At 37.5% G+C, this 16,416-nt stretch overlaps 1 protein-coding gene across 10 annotated transcripts in view; it reads right to left on the bottom strand.

Annotated features, from left to right (window-relative positions):
* Positions 1-2,584: 2,584 nt before the first annotated feature.
* The window catches only part of ZMYM4 (zinc finger MYM-type containing 4), a 175,188-nt gene continuing 161,356 nt past the window's right edge, over positions 2,585-16,416 (bottom strand). For all 10 annotated transcript variants that reach the window (XM_067725447.1, XM_067725440.1, XM_067725441.1 and 7 more), the window contains 3 exons: positions 14,875-15,123; positions 5,456-5,585; positions 2,585-4,587 (listed from right to left, as the gene is read on the bottom strand). In XM_067725447.1, coding sequence (XP_067581548.1) covers positions 4,380-4,587; positions 5,456-5,585; positions 14,875-15,123 — 587 coding nt within the window. In that variant the 3' untranslated portion in view covers positions 2,585-4,379. The remainder of the gene's footprint in view (positions 4,588-5,455; positions 5,586-14,874; positions 15,124-16,416) is intronic.

Raw genomic sequence — 16,416 nt, 5'->3', positions numbered from 1 at the left:
CAACATTGATAAGCTGTTTCTTTTTCTTTCCTTATAGTCTGGATCAGAACTTCCAGTTCTATATTAAGTAGTAGCATGATACTGGGCATAGCAGGTCTATTAGTTAGGATACTGGTTTGGCTACTTTAGTAGAGGCCAAATAACAATGGCTTCAGTAAGATGGAAGGTTCTTTCTTTTTTATGTGAAGGTCTGAGGTAGCAGGCAGTTCAGGACATAAGTGGCTGCTCCATGAGATTAATGTGCTTAAGGTACGTTGCCCTTTCCCACACAGACAAAACTGGTTTGCCACGACCACTGGCTATGTTTACATTCTGGTGCATGGGAAAGAGGAAATTAGAAGAGGAGGGTGGGCTCTTTCCTTTTAAGGATGTGGCCTGGTTGTTATTTATTTCTGCTTCCATCCCACTGGTCAAAACCTAGTCACTTGTTTACACCTAGTTGCAAGATAGCCTGGAAAATAGAGTCTCTTACCAGGAAGCTACAGGGGTTCAGAATGTGGGGGACAGGGGTTCTGTAATGAGGAAGAAGGATGAAGATGTATATTGCACAGTTGTCTTCTTCCTATGTGGTGGTATATAACCATTACCAAGTAAAAGAAATTTCACAGATTAAGAGTTTCTCCAATTAAAAAAAAAGGGCTTCCCTGGTGGCGCAGTGGTTGAGAGTCTGCCTGACGATGCAGGGGACGCGGGTTCGTGCCCCGGTCTGGGAAGATCCCACATGCTGCGGAGCGGCTGGGCCCGTGAGCCATGGCCACTGAGCCTGCACATCCGGAGCCTGTGCTCCACAACGGGAGAGGCCACGACAGTGAGAGGCCCGCGTACCGCAAAAAAACCAAAAAAAAAAAAAAAACTACATCACATGCTCTTCTTGTATCCATTGATATACCATGTATTACTTCTTACCTTCTTCAATGCAGTGAAATGTATCAATGGATTTTTGTAATGTTGATTACAGTTCATATGCATATAAGCACATGAGTGAAGAACTTATGATTTAGTGTATATAGTATTTAGTTTTTCTAAGTATTTGATTCAAATATATAGAACTGATGATGTTGGGTATTATGTTTTGCACAATCTGAAGCACTGAACTTAGTGAAAATTCAGGCTGCAGTGCGGGAATTAGCACTTATTTAAAATTTTACTATATGTCTAGAATTTTCATATAAGTAAAAAATAGCTGACATTTGAAAATCTACCGTGTGCCAAGTTATAAATAGTTATTATTATTCTCACTTCATGAGAAAACTGAATCACAGAGAGGTTAGGTAACTTACCTAAAGATATACAAACAGTAAGTAGAAAGACTAGGCTCTGAAGCTTCCGATCTTCCCACTCTGTAACAATGCCTCTCAATTATTAGTTTTTCAATGATGATAATAAATTATGATGATGACAGACAAGAGGAGTTGGGGGTATTATTGCTTAATTCTTTCCCAAAATTTCAACTCAGAACCATAGCGAACTTTTCTATTTGCATGGAAAATTAAAATTTGAATTTACTAGAAAAACTGCGATTCATTTACAGAATTTCATTTTACTTAAAACTTTTTGGGAAAGTCCTATTATACAAAATTAGGAATGCCACAGGGCACGTAGATAGAAACAATCTGTGGAATTTGAAGGTATATTTGCACAATACCAATATAGCTCTACAGTCTAAGGAAAATGCCACTTAGTCTCACATTCCCAAATTAAATATGTATTTATACTTAAGAATGGATATATTCTTTATTCTAATTTCATGATTTCAAAATGATTCAAGTTGAACGAGGCAAGCTTTGTGAATCTCAAAAAAAAAAAAGTCTGCCTGAAATGAAATATATACATGATACTTGATACTTCTAGCTTTCAGGGCTTTGAATATAGTTAATAGATTAAAAATCAGAACAAGTCTTTGATGGGAAAAAAAAATTTGAAAAGATTTTGCAGTGAAACAGTATGTTTTCTGGACTGAGTAAAAATCAAACAATTTTCTGAAAAATGCTCTCTTTCTTTGTAATATGCCATCTGTTGGGTCATACATACCAATAGGGTCAAACAGGAAAAAATATTTAAAATTCTTTCAAGACATAACAAAAAGGAATAATTCACCCATCAAATACAAATATACTGTTTTATTCTAAGGGAATATTTCTGTGGTTTCTGCAAGGTGAAAACCCAAGTGTTTAAAAAACAAAAAAGAACAGAATGGATAATTTAATGTTTTCTCTTGTTTGATATTTTTTCTCCCCTGGGGGGGAAAAATGTAATTTAACATAATTTTAATAAAATTTTAAAAAGCAAATAACCAGACACACATATCAATGGCTATGCTTATGAGGAATGACCAATAATATTTTCTTTTACGAATTAATTCAGGATCTGGACAACTGTGTGGACTAACATGCAATTGACATCCTGGTACAGCCATTTACCTGGATATTGGCTGTTCGCAATTAAAAGATACAGATTTTTTTTTTCTCTCTAGTGTTTTACAATAGTTTATCTACTATGCCATATATTTGTTTTTCTACAGAAGGGGAAATATTAGTGTTTATATAAACCATAAAATTTGTATACTGGGGACTATTACACCTGATGTTTCTGGATAGTTTATTGGCAGACTTATCAGACAATCCAACTGTTTTTCCTCCATATCAAACAAGGTCTGGAAGTAAGAAGTTTTCCAGTCAGAAATGACAAACACAGATGGAATTAATCATACAGAACTGGGGCAGATTTACTTCTTTCACATAGTTCTTGGTAACAAAAACAAAATTTGTTACAGGCAGAGGGACAGAACCGTAAGTACACAATGTCAAAAGGCCTACTTTTAAATTTTTATTGTAGTTAAAGAGTTTATTTATTGAAAAAAACCCCAAAAAACAACCTGTCACCCCCATCTGAAAAATGGGACATACTGTAAAGTCTTTCAAGGTTAAAGTTTCTAGGAGGCTTTTTAGACTTCTCTCATTTCTATTAAAGGGTCAAATTAACCTCAGCTAACGAAATTCCGTGATTGGCCAATATCATAAACGCTTTGATTCAAAATTTTGTGGGGAAGAAACAGAATGGAGATGAAGAAGAAGGATCCATATGCCAAACACACCCAGGACTTGCAATCCTCAGAGAACTACTAAAACAGCTAGAGTCTGGAATAATGCTATAGAAGACCTGCTCGTGGATATGAAAGACAGTCAGTGTCTTTGTATCCTAACCCCAAAATCCTATTTTCAAGTTTCTTTGGGCAACAAGCTCATCTTCCAAATGCTTTATATAGGAATATACTAGGACCTCTTCTACCATAATTCTGATAGCTAAGTAACACTGTGTCTTTGTGGAATCACCCACAGGCTTGCCAGAGTAAGGAGAGAGACTCTTTCTGAAATGACAAGGGCCTCCAGAAACTGGTGCAAAAGACAAAATGATAGGAACTATCTGGGAAACAGGAAGATAAAACAATGGGAGAAAAGCTGCCATTTGGGGATAAAATGGAAACAAAAGGAGAACCCCCATTTCTGTGTACCACAGCTCATGCTGTGAGACAGCAGCAATAAAGGCTGACACCCAGAGAAGTGGGCATTTTAGTGGGTTTTCTGCAAACGTTTCAAGACACTTGGGGTCTAATGGGCTCCACAGATTTTCTGTGTGCATAATCATTTTGCAGAGTTTCAGCCCCTTGAACTTAATTTACCCACATCCAGACCCACAGCTGAGAAGGCTAGACCCAGAAAGTGAAAGGGACACATTACTGCATGAACAGCAGTGAAGGCCTTTTCCTCTGATTTGAGGGACCCCATGGCAAAAGCACCAGAGGCTTCTATCCTTCACAGAATTGGCTTGGCAGTGAAAATCAAAATCAAGACCACTTCACTCTCTACCTTTTAAAAAAAGTTGAATATTTTTATTGGGTCTTCAAGTCTGGGTCCCACAGTCCTCATCTGATGCCACTCTTAGCTCCGAACTGATTTCTCCCCTGACTTTTACATAGGGCTTGCCCAAGTAGCCTACTGCAGCCAAGGTTTCACTCCAAAGCTACCTCTCTAAGGTCTAAGGTTACTATGGTAGAGTTTTATACAACAGTTTTCCTTAAAAATATTCCACAATTTGTTATTCCCAAACAAAATAAGATTATGCACCACTCAGAGAAATTGGTTAGTCATTCTGAAGATGTCTAAGAACTATATCACTGCCAAAGAACAACATTTCTCAGTTCATATTCTTTCCTTCAATTTTCATTTGTACATCCACACTGTGGTTCACGAGTCGTCTGTTTTCCATTATCTTATAATCAAGTCAAGAGGACTTGGACTTATAGATCGTTTTCCAAAGCTGGATGCATTCACAGTTTGGTGCATACCAACGTGTATGAAAATAGGAACCCCACTTCCACTTTAATCTGATAATTCAACATCAGAGTCTTCTGATTTGGCTTTGGCAAGTTCTTCGTGTACCTCCCTCACCATGAGAATACGTGTTAACATGGTGTCCAGGGTCCCAGGGTCTATTGGAAACGTGGAGTACCACATGGGGCTATTTGGAACACAGGAGCGCTCAGGTTGAAGGTAAAACACATCATTCCTCTGCTTCACACTTTCAGAACTATCCACAGGAGAAAAAAAGAAAAAGAAAGAAAATTGGGATCAGAGAGTATAGGAAATATGTAACTACTCTTTAAATATAATGGCTCTCAACTTTTCCATACTGCGACTAATAAACAATGCACCCACAGATATAAACAAGTTTACAGGCATTTATGCTCCAGGAGCAACCTGTAACTCTGTATTTTTTCTCCCACACTCAAGAATCACACTGGATTGAAAGTGAGTATAATGTTAATAGATGACAAAGTGTAAATCTTTCAGACTTTAGTACTTAAAACATTACCAGGAGTAACAAAAAATTCAATTCACATGTGACACTATGGCTGAGAACCACATATCCTCAGTGCCCAATATCCTGGAATGAATCCCAAGAGCACTCAATACACATTATCAAAGAACAAACCCAGTGATTATATTTCTTTGAGAAAAAAATGCTTTAGTGTGGATCTTACAACTCTATAAAGTCATAAAGTTTCTGTAAGAAAAACACCACTCAAAAAATTTCAATTCTTTAAAAATAAATTGCTTTCCTATTTATAGAGTTAGTACTACAACTTTTCCCCTTCTTTTCTATATAAATAATAAATTCACAGCAGTTTAGATATCACATAAAGTTGAGTAACAGTTGTAAAGATCAAACAATGGCAGCGATTCTTACTTTTCAAGAGATTTTTGGGAAAAAAATTTACCAAGGTGAAGCAATTTGTTTCTTGGTTCAAAATCCAGGCAGATATGAGAATGGGGAAAAAATAAAATTGTAAGTAAATCCTTGTTTAGAGTTACAGACCAGCTACCTTTCTGAAATCTATAGTATTTTAACTATTTTTTGCAGTGTGTTATATCTAGTTCAGAGGAAAATCACTTACCATTTGGACAGGTAAAACTCATAAAGTCGGACTGGGCATCTTAGTGGGTTGTCAGTATTTTCTGCCATCTCCACACCCACTGGAACCTCATCATCTTCGCTTCGTTTCCTCTTGCCAACAGTTAGTTTATCTTGAGACAGGAAATTATAATCAAAGTATTAGAAAAGTCTTTCTTCGAGTCTTAAGACACCCAATGAGCTTTGCTTCTAGTCACTCCCTCTCCCTTCCTTTCACTTACTCACTCGTTCAACATTTATTGAGGACCTATGGAGGCACCAGATTAGTGCTGGGTTAATCAAACAAAGTCCCTGTCCTGTAAAATTTATGTTTCCCTTCTCACCAAAGTGGAGGCAGCATGACAAAAAGCACTGATGCTTGAGAGTACGTCTCAATTCTGAGCCTGAATTTAAGAGATTTTATTAGGCATAGGGTTGTTAAGCCACAGCAAAATAAAGAGAAAAAAGGGTTCCATATGTTCTTCTATAGTAGAGATCAAGACAGAAGTTGATCTCTTTCTCTGAAAATATTTCTCCTGTGGGGCACCCGTGTCCACTGGGCATCTGTTTAAGTTTCTTTCATTTGCATAGTATTATGAGAAATGAAATCTTTGCTGGGAAAAGAAATTCTCGGTAAGTTGACCATTTGATAAGGAAAGAGCAAACCCTTTTTCACCAACAGAATTTTGCAGAGGCCAAGGATTATCAGAAAGAAGCCGGGGTGAGACTTCCCTGGCAGTCCAGTAGTTAAGACTCTGTGCATTCCAATGCAGGTGGTGCGCGTTTGATCCCTGGTTGAGGAGCTAAGATCCCACGTGCCTTGCGGCCAAAAACCCCACCAAAACATAAAACAGAAGCAATGTTGTATCAAATTCAATAAAGACTTTAAAAATGGTCCACATCAAAAAAAAAAAAGTCCACATCAAAAAAAAAATCTTAAAAAAAAAAAAAAGTGGGGGGGGAGCTTCCCTGGTGGCACAGTGGTTGAGAGTCCGCCTACCAATGCAGGGGACACGGGTTTGTGCCCTGGTCCGGGAAGATCCCACATGCCGCAGAGCGGCTGGGCCCGTGAGCCGTGGCCACTGAGCCTGTGCGTCCAGAGCCTGTGCTCCGCAACAGGAGAGGCCACAACAGTGAGAGGCCCGCGTACCACAAAAAAAAAAAAAAAAAAGAAGAAAGAAAGAAGCCAGGGTGAAGTCATGGAAGGTAGTTTCTTTCCCACTTTCTCCATTGAATTTTCAAGAGAGTATTAGGTGGATCTGAAAACCTGAGGAAAAAGGTTTTCTTGTTTTTTTCTTATAGATACTTTTAACAACTGATCCAGAACTTTCCCTAGCCTCCTGTATTAGTTATGACTTAAACAAAAGTCATCCAGTTTTCCATTTAAAGACTACCTAAATAATTTGCTAGCTGCTCATTCAGAAAAAGAAGCTAAATTTATTACCAATCTGGTAAAGCACCTAATCAGAAAACAGAGAAATGTTGCCTCCTTGCCTCTGCCTCCCTGAATTAATATCAATTAAGAGCATAAAATGGGCTATATATAAACACAATAAAGGAAAGAGGACATGGACACATGGTGAAAAAGCAAGATAATCTTAGTATTTTATAAAGTAAAGGAGCAACTGAGAAAAAAGTTAACACAACGATGAACATCACAATTATTCTTTACAGATTTTAGTTTCAGTAATTTAAAATTCTCACATTGAAAACATATACTCCACTCTTTTCCCAAGGAAGTAACAGCTTGATTTGGGGAATTTTAGAACTTACAATTTTCTTCAAAATTAATAAATGTAATTTCTAGTTCCATAATAACATTAGTTTTTTAAATATTAAAAACAAACTATTACTTAATAGGCTGTTTTTGGAATGCAAGACCATAAACCTTCTAATAAAACAGTCACTGCTGATATTATTCTACTGTGTATGAAGGCAGTATACGCTAGGTCAGGTTTAAGTTCCTTCATATTTTGACAACGTTAACTAAGACGGAGCACTCTGGTAAAAAAAAAAAAAAGTTTTAGAAACAGTAGATGTAAAAGTTAAGCAAGTTCCTTTTAACTAGGAATTGACCTATCAGTTGCCTCTAAATCAGTGATTCCCAACCTTGGCTTTATATTTAAATTCCCTGCGAAGTTTTAAAATGCAGATTATCTGGGCTATAGACCAATTAAATCAGAATTTCTAATTTAAAAGCCAATAAAACAGGACTTCCCTGGCGGTCCAATGGTTAAGACTCTGTGCTTCCACTGCAGGGGGCACAGGTTCAATACCTGGTCTGGGAACTAAGATCCTACAAGCCATGCAGCACAGCAAGGAAAAAAAAAAAAAAACAATAGAAGTGATTCCTCTAATTTTGAGTTGAGCCTTTAACCTGGCCCTGACAATAAAGAAAAGCATTTAAATGTTAAAGCTATACTCTTCCATGTCTAGAATTTGCAATTACTCTTCTGTAATGTGTCTATTTGAATATTAATAAATTGACTTCAAATAGCAATCTTACAAGAGGGGGACAAGATGGCAGAGTAGGAAGATCCTGGGCTCATCTCCTTCCATGAACACACCAAAATTACAACTACACATAGAGGAACTATCCCTGAGAAAGACCTGAAGACTGGCAGAAAAGATTTTCCACAACTAAGGATGAAAAAAAAATCCTCACTAAGATGGGTAGGAGGGGTGGAGATGGTATCTGGCCAGGACCCATACCTCTGGCGCAGGGATCCACAAGCAGGGAGGAGATCAAAACTGTAGAGGTCCTCCTGAGGAGCAAAGGGTGCAAACCCCACTGAGCTCCCCAGCCTCGGGGGAACCATCACCAGAAAGACAAACCCCCATAACAACTGGCTTTGAAAACCAGTGGGACTTATGTCCAGAGAGCTGTAAGAAAATGAAACTCCACTCTAAAGGGCACATGCAAAAACTATCTTGCTCCAAGTCCCATTGCAGAGGAGGTGGTTTGAAAAATACCTGGGTCATACGTAAAGGAGATTCATTGACTGATTTTATGGTGTGTGCAGGAGAGTCAGGGATCTTTTGTAATTTTCTCTGGTTATGTAGCCACTGGGCAACACCAGGATTTTTTGTTCACCTTCTACACCTAGCTGGTACAGTGCTGGTAGGCACCATTTATGACTCTCCACATCTCACCCCAGGTTCACCTGCAGATCCACCCCAGTTGACACTCCTCCAAAGCAACTCCATACGCTATCATACTCAGCAGGTGGCTTCAGCGAGCACTAGACCCCAAAGCATCCCACCATCCTGCCACTGCCAGCAGGCTCCCTCAGCTGGTACTGGAGCCCCTCCAAAAGCAGCTCCCACCCTAGGAGATGGCCCTGCACACCAGAGTACCTGCAAGTCACAGCTGGGCATTATAGCCAGCTGTGCCAGGGGCCAGCCCTGCACACTAGCACACCCACAGCCATCATGGCCCAGCCACAACAGGAGGGTACATGCAGCCTTGTGCTACTGGGCCTCATAGGATACCTTTTACATAAAGCCATGCTTTTAAGAATGGGAGATGTAGCTGATCTATCCAGTACATAGAACCAAACACAGAGAGCTAGGAAAACTGAGGAGACAAAGGAATTGTTCCAAAGGAAAGAACAAGACAAAAACCTCAAAAAAAAAAAAAAAAAAAAAAAAAAAAAAGAACTAAACAAAACAAAGATAGACAATCTACCAGATAAAGAGTTCAAAATAATGGTCATAAAGATACTAACCGAATTCAGGAGAAGAATGGAGGACCACTGTGAGACCTTCAACGAAGAGATAAAGAAAATAAAAAAGAACCAATCAGAGATAAAGAATACAATGACTGAAATGAAAAATCCACTAGAGGGAATCAATAGCAGATTAGATGAAGCAGAAGAATGGATCAGTGACCTGGAAGAAAGAGTGGTAGAAATCACCCCACTGTAACAGCAAAAGGAAAAAAAAACTGAGGATAGCTTACCTCTGGGGACAACATCAAGCATACTAACATTCGCATTATGAGGACTCCAGAAGGAGGAGAGAAGAAGAAACAGAAAACTTATTTGAAGAAAAAATGACTGAAAATTTGACTAACCTGGAGAAGTCATCCAATTTCAGGAAACAGAGAGTCCCAAACAAGATGAACCCAAAGAAACCCACACCAAGACACATTATAATTAAAATGTCAAAAGTTAAAGATAGAGAGAGAATATTTAAAGCAGCAAGAGAAAAACAACTAGTTACATATAGGGGAGCCTGCATAAGACCATCAGCTGGCTTTTCAGCAGAAACTTGACAGGCCAGAAGGGAATGGCATGAGATGTTCAAAATACTGAAAGGAAAAAATTTACAACCAAGACTACTCTATCTGTCAAGATTCTCATTCAGAATTAAAGGAGAAATAAAGTTTCCCAGAGAAGCAGAAACTAAAAGAGTTTATCATTACTAAACTGACCTTACAATAAACATTCAAGAGACTTCTTTAAACATAAGAAAACGCCATAACTAGAAATATGAAAATTATGGAAGAAAAAAAATCTCAATGTAAAGGCAAACATATAGTAAAGGTAGTGAATCAACCACCTATGTACCTAGTATGAAGATTAAAAAAGTAGTAAGATCATATAATCTATAATTATTAAAGAATATACAAAATTTTTAAAAAGTAAAGTATGTCAAAAACATAAAAGGTGAGGGGGGGAGTAAAAATGTAGTACTTTTAGAATGCACTCAAACGTAAGCAACCATCAACTTAAAATAGACTGCTATATACACAAGTTGTTATGTAACAGCCTTATGATAACCACAAACCAAAACCCAATAACAGATATACATACAAGGGCTTCCCTGGTGGCGCAGTGGCTGAGAGTCCACCTGCCGATGCAGGGGGTGCGGGTTCGTGCCCGGTCCGGGAAGATCCCACATGCCACGGAGCGGCTGGGCCCGTGGGCCATGGCCACTGAGCCTGCGCATCCGGAGCCTGTGCTCCGCAACGGGAGAGGCCACAACAGTGAGAGGCCCGCGTACCGCAAAAAATAAAAAATAGATATACACACGAAAAAGAAAAAAGAATACAAACATAACACTAAAAAGCCATTAAATCGCAAGGGAATAGAGCAAGAGAAAAAGAAACAGACAAGAACAATACAACCAACCAGAAAACAGTGAACAAAATGGTAATAAGTATGTACCTATCAGTAATTACTTTACATGTAAATAGACTAAATGCTGCAATCTGAAGACAGAGGGTGGCTGACTGGATACCAAAATAAGATCCATATATATGCTGCCTATCAGAGACTCACTTCAGATCTAAAGAAAACACACAGACGGAAAGCAAGAGGGATAGAAAAAGATATTCCATGCAAATGGAAATGAAAAGACAGCTGGGGTGGCAATACTCATATCAGATGAAACAGACTTTAAAACAAAGAGACAAAGAAGGACACGGCATAATGATAAAGGGATCAGTCCAACAATAAGAAGAAACACTTGTATATATGTATGCATCCTACACAGGAGCACCTAAATATATAAAGCAAACATTAAGAGACATAAAAGGAGAAAGTGACAGTAACACAGTAACAGTAGGGGACTTTAACACTCCACTTACATCAATGAACAGATCATCCAAACACAAAATAAATAAGGAAACATTGGCCTTAAATGACACATTTGACCAGATGGACTTAATAAATAGTACATTCCACCCCAAAATAGTATAACATTCTTTTCAAGTACACATGGAACATTCTCCAGGATAGATCACATGTTAGGCTACAAAACAAATCTCAATAAGTTTAAGAAAACTGAAATCATATTAAGCACCTTTCCTAACCACAACGGTACCAGGCTAGAAATCAATTAAAAGAAAACCATTGGCAAAAACAAATATGTGGAGTCTAAATAACACGCTACTAAACAACCAATGAATCACTGAAGAAATCAAAGAGGAAATCAAAACATACTTTGAGACAAAATCTATGGGATGCAGCAAAAACAGTTCTAAGAGAGAAATTTATAGCAATATTGGTCTACCTTAGGAAACAAGAAAAATCTCAAATAATCTAACCTTACACCTAAAGGAACTAGAAAAAGAACAACCAAAACCCGAAATTAGCAGAAGGAAGGAAATGATCAAGATCAAGATCAAAATGAAAATAAATGAAACAGAGACTAAAAAACAATAGAAAAGAGCCTGTCCTTTGAGAAGATGAACAAAATTGACAAACCTTTAGCCAGATTCATCAAGAAAAAAAAGAGAGGGCCCAAATAAATAAAATGAAAAATGAAACAGAAGTTACAATTGACACCACAGAAATACAACAGATCTTAAGTGATTACTATGAACAACTATATGCCAACAGATTGGACAACCGAGAGGAAATGGATAAATTCCTAGAAACATACTATCTTTCAAGACTAAATCAGGCAAGAAATAGAAAACATGAACAGTAATGAAACTGAATCAGTAATCATAAAACTCCCAACAAACAAAAGTCTGGAACCAGATGGCTTCACAGATGAATTCTACCAAACATTTAAAGAAGAGTTAATACCTATCTGTCTCAAGCTATTCCAAAACATAGAAGAGAAAGGAACTCTTCCAAACTCATTCTACAAGACCAGCATGATACCAAAACCAGACAAAGACACCAAAGAAATAAAATTACAGGCCAATATCGCTGATAAACACAAATGCAAAAATCCTCAACAAGGTATCAGCAAACTGAATTCAACAATACATTAAAAGGATCGTATACCATGAGCAAGTGGGATTTATCCCAGGGATGCAAGGATGGATCAATATTCACAAATCAACATGATACACCACATTAAGAAAATGAAGGATACAAAGCACAAGATCATCTCAATAGATGCAGAAAAAGCTTTTGAAAAAATTCAACATCCATTTCTGATAAAAACTCTCAACAAAGTGGCTACAGAGGGAATATACCGCAACATAATAAATGTCATGTATGACAAACTCATAGCTAACATCATACTCAATGGTGAAAAGCTGAAACTATTTCCTCTAAGATTGGGAATAAGACAAGGATGCCCACTCTTGCCACTTTCATTTAACATGGTATTAGAAGTCCTAGCCATGGCAATCAGATAAGAAGAGGAAATTTTAAAAATCCAAACTGGAAAGGATGAAGTAAAACCACCACCATCTTCAGAGGACATGATACTGTATACAGAATATTCTAAAGACACTACCAAAGAACTATCAGAATAAATAAATTCAGTAAGTACATTTTACAGGATACAAAATATGCAGAAATCTTTTGCATTTCTATACACTCATGACCATCTATCAGAAAGAGAAATTAAGAAAACAATTCCATTTACAATTGCATCAAAAATAATAAAACACCTAGGAATAAATTTAACCAAAGAGGTGAAAGACCTGTACTCTAAAAACTGTAGGACACTGATGAAAGAAATCAAAGACAACACAAATAAATGGAAAGATACACCATGCTCATGGATTGAAAGAATTAATAGTGTTAAAATGTCCATCCCAAAATAACTTACAGATTCAATGCAATGCTATCAAAATACCAGTGGCATTTTTCACAAAAATAGAGCAGATACTCCTAAAATTTATATGAAACCACAAAAGACCCCAAATAGCCAAAGCTATCTTGAGTAAGAAGAACAAAGCTGGAGGTTCACACTCCCTGACTTCAAACTACAGTTGACCCTTACACAACACAAGTTTGAACAACGTGGATCCACTTATACATAGATTTTTTTCAATAATTAGATACTACGGTACTATACAATCATGGCTGTTTGAATCTGCAGATGTGAAACTGTGGATAAGGAGGGCTGACTGTAAAATTATATGCGGATTTTGGACTGTGAGTAGGGTTGGTGGCCCAACCTACGTATTGTTTAAGGGTCAACTGCATACCACAAAGCCATAGTAATCAAAACAGTATGACAGTGGCACAAAAACAAACACACAGATCAATGGAACAGAATAGCTTGCCCAGACATAAACCCATGTTTACATGGCCAATTAACGTATGACAAAGGAAGCAAGAATATACAATGGGGAAAGGACAGACTCTTCAATAAATGGAGTTGAGAAAACTGGACAGCTACATGGAAAAGAATGAAACTGGACCACTTTTTTCACATCATATACAAAATTAAACTCAAAATGGATTAAAGACTTAAACGTTAAGAACTGAAACCATAAAAGTCCTAGAAGAAAACACAGGCAGGAAACTTTGACATCGGTTTTAATAATATTTTTTTGGATCTGTCTCCTCAGGTAAAGACAACCAAAGCAAAAATAAACAAATGGGACCACATCAAACTAAGAAGATTTTGCATAGCAAAGGAAACCCTTAACAAAATGAAAAGGCAACCTACTGAATGGGAGAGGATATTTGCAAATTATATATCTGGAAAGGGATTAATATCCAAAATGTATAAAGAACTCAGAGAACTCAATATCCAAAAAACAAACAAAAAATGCAATTAAAAAATGGGCAGATGATCTGAATAGCCATTCCCAAAGGGACATACAGATTGCCAACAGAAACAGGGAAAGGTGCTCCACATCACTAATCATCAGGGAAATGCAAGTCAAAACCACAATGAGATAACGCCTCACCCTTGTCAGAATGACTATCATGAAAGGGACAAGAGATATCAAGTGTTGGCAACGATGTGTAAAAAGGGGAACACTCATGCACTGTTGGTGGGAATGTAAACTGGTGCAGCCATTGTGAAAAAACAGTATGTAGCTTCCTCAAAAATTAAACATAGAACTACCATATGATCCAGCAATTCCACTTATTGGTATTTTTTACCCAAAGAAAACAAAAACACTAATTCAAAAAGATATGTATGCACCCCTATGTCCACTGCAGCATTATTGATAATACCCAAAATATGGAAGTGTCCATCAACAGAATGGTTTAATTCACTCAGCTATAAAAAAGAATGAAATCTTGCCATTTGTGACAACATAAAGGGTGTTATGCTAAGTGAAATAAGTCAGTGAGAAAAAGAAAAATACCGTATGATTTCACCCAAATGTAGAATACAAAAAATAAAACAAATGAACAAACAAAACAGAAATAGATTCACAGCTACAGAGAACAAATTGGTGGTTGCCAGAGGGAAGAGGGGTGGGGGATGGGCAGAACAGGTGAAGGGGATTAAGAGGAACGAACTTCCAGTTATAAGATAAGGCACAAGGAGGTAACATACAGCATAAGGAATACGGCCAATAATATTGGAGTAACTTTGTACGGAGACAGATAGTTACTAGACTTATCATGGTGATCATTTCATAATGTATTTAAATGTCAAGTCTCTATGTTGCACACCTGAAACTAACATAATATTGTACATCAACTACACTTCAATTAAAAAAAAAGAATGAAAGAAAGGAAACTTAAAAACTCCACCACACACCTGGTTCTGTCTCCTGCTTTTGTGAAGGTGGGAAGAACCTCAGATATGTCATCTTGGTACTGTACTTCAGAGTCCTGGTCCGTCTCATCACATGGGCAAAGGAAAGCTTCAAGTGCTCAGTAACATTCTTTAGTTGAAAGTATTTGGTATTGAAGAAAAGGAGGGTGTTCAAGAGGACGATTGGTGAGTAAGCGCCCAGCTGTTTGCACTCCCACAAATGCTCTTCTTCAATGCGAGAGAACATGTAACCTGAACAGAAGAAAGGGGAAAAAGAAACAGTCCTAAGCTCCTGCTAAATGGGACTAAGTAATTTCTCTAATCCTCAGACAGGAAGATACTAAGGAAAAGACTGTTCCTCTCTTTCTCCCTCTTCCTCATACAGAAAAATAGAAAAAGCACTGCAAAGAAAAGGGCAGATGATTCCACTGAAGCAGACACTGTGAGCACTCCCCTGAAACAGTTTTAATCTATTGTTATTTTAGACCAGGGGCTGGTAAACTTTTTCTGTGAAGAGCCAGATGGTAAACATATTAAGCACTGTGGGCCATGAGGGCTTTGAAAACAACTTTGTTGTTGTAAAAGATAAGGAAGTGTAGACAATACATAAACAAATAGGTGTGGCTATTTGTAAAATTTATTTATAGAAACAAATTTGAATTTCATTCAATTTTCACAGGCCACAAAATATTTTTCTTTAATTTTTTTTCCCAACTATTTAGAAATGTAAAAAATATTTTTAGCTCATGTACTATACAGAAACAGGCAGCAGGCCTGATCTGGCCCGTGAGCTGCAGTTTGCAGACTCCTGTTTGAGATCATTCTGTTTACTGTTAACTGGTTCAGTTTTATTTGTCTAATATCTTTAGAGGACAGATAGAGCTCTCTCTCCCTCCTATCTCTTCTTATTTTAAATTTATATTAAGAGCGATTGCTTCACGATAACTTATCTGGATTTTGCTTGAAAATCAGAGGTCAGAAAAAAAAAAATAAGTATACTTTTAAATGCACCTTCCTCATGATACCCCGTAAACACAGGTCTTTCCTAACGTTCTCTCCCCAATCCTCTTTGTTGCTGCTTCTGCATTCTATTCCTGGAAGGCTATCCATGAACACAGATTTATTACTTGCAAATCTATGTCTCTAGCCCCCTATTTGAATGCTAAATGCATCATGCCACCGCACTGCTCATAATGCGTCAAAGGTGCCCTGTAGCTGAACAGAAAGGGCACACATTTCTGGGCATCACATTTAACCTCTCCATTCATAGCCAAGGAGCATGAGACCAGGAGTGAATTAGGGACTTGTCCAAAGACATATGGTCACAGACAATTCAAGGATGAAGACTTAACTCTCTTTAACAACCAGTTCAGGGTACTTTTTATAAACTATTGAAAAAGGTCCATTGCTAACAGAGTCTAAAAGTAGCATATGTGCCAGCTACTGATACCATGTACAACTTTACCAAAACTACCAGATCAAAAATGGTTTCTAAAAAGTAAATGTAACCTTCAGTTGTTTTTTATATTCAATAGTTAGTATCTA

The sequence above is a fragment of the Pseudorca crassidens genome, chromosome 2 (genome assembly GCF_039906515.1).
Source record: "Pseudorca crassidens isolate mPseCra1 chromosome 2, mPseCra1.hap1, whole genome shotgun sequence".
Lineage (NCBI taxonomy): Eukaryota > Metazoa > Chordata > Mammalia > Artiodactyla > Delphinidae > Pseudorca > Pseudorca crassidens.
Note: the sequence above shows the minus strand (reverse complement) of the source record. Positions and strands in the feature narration are given on the sequence as shown.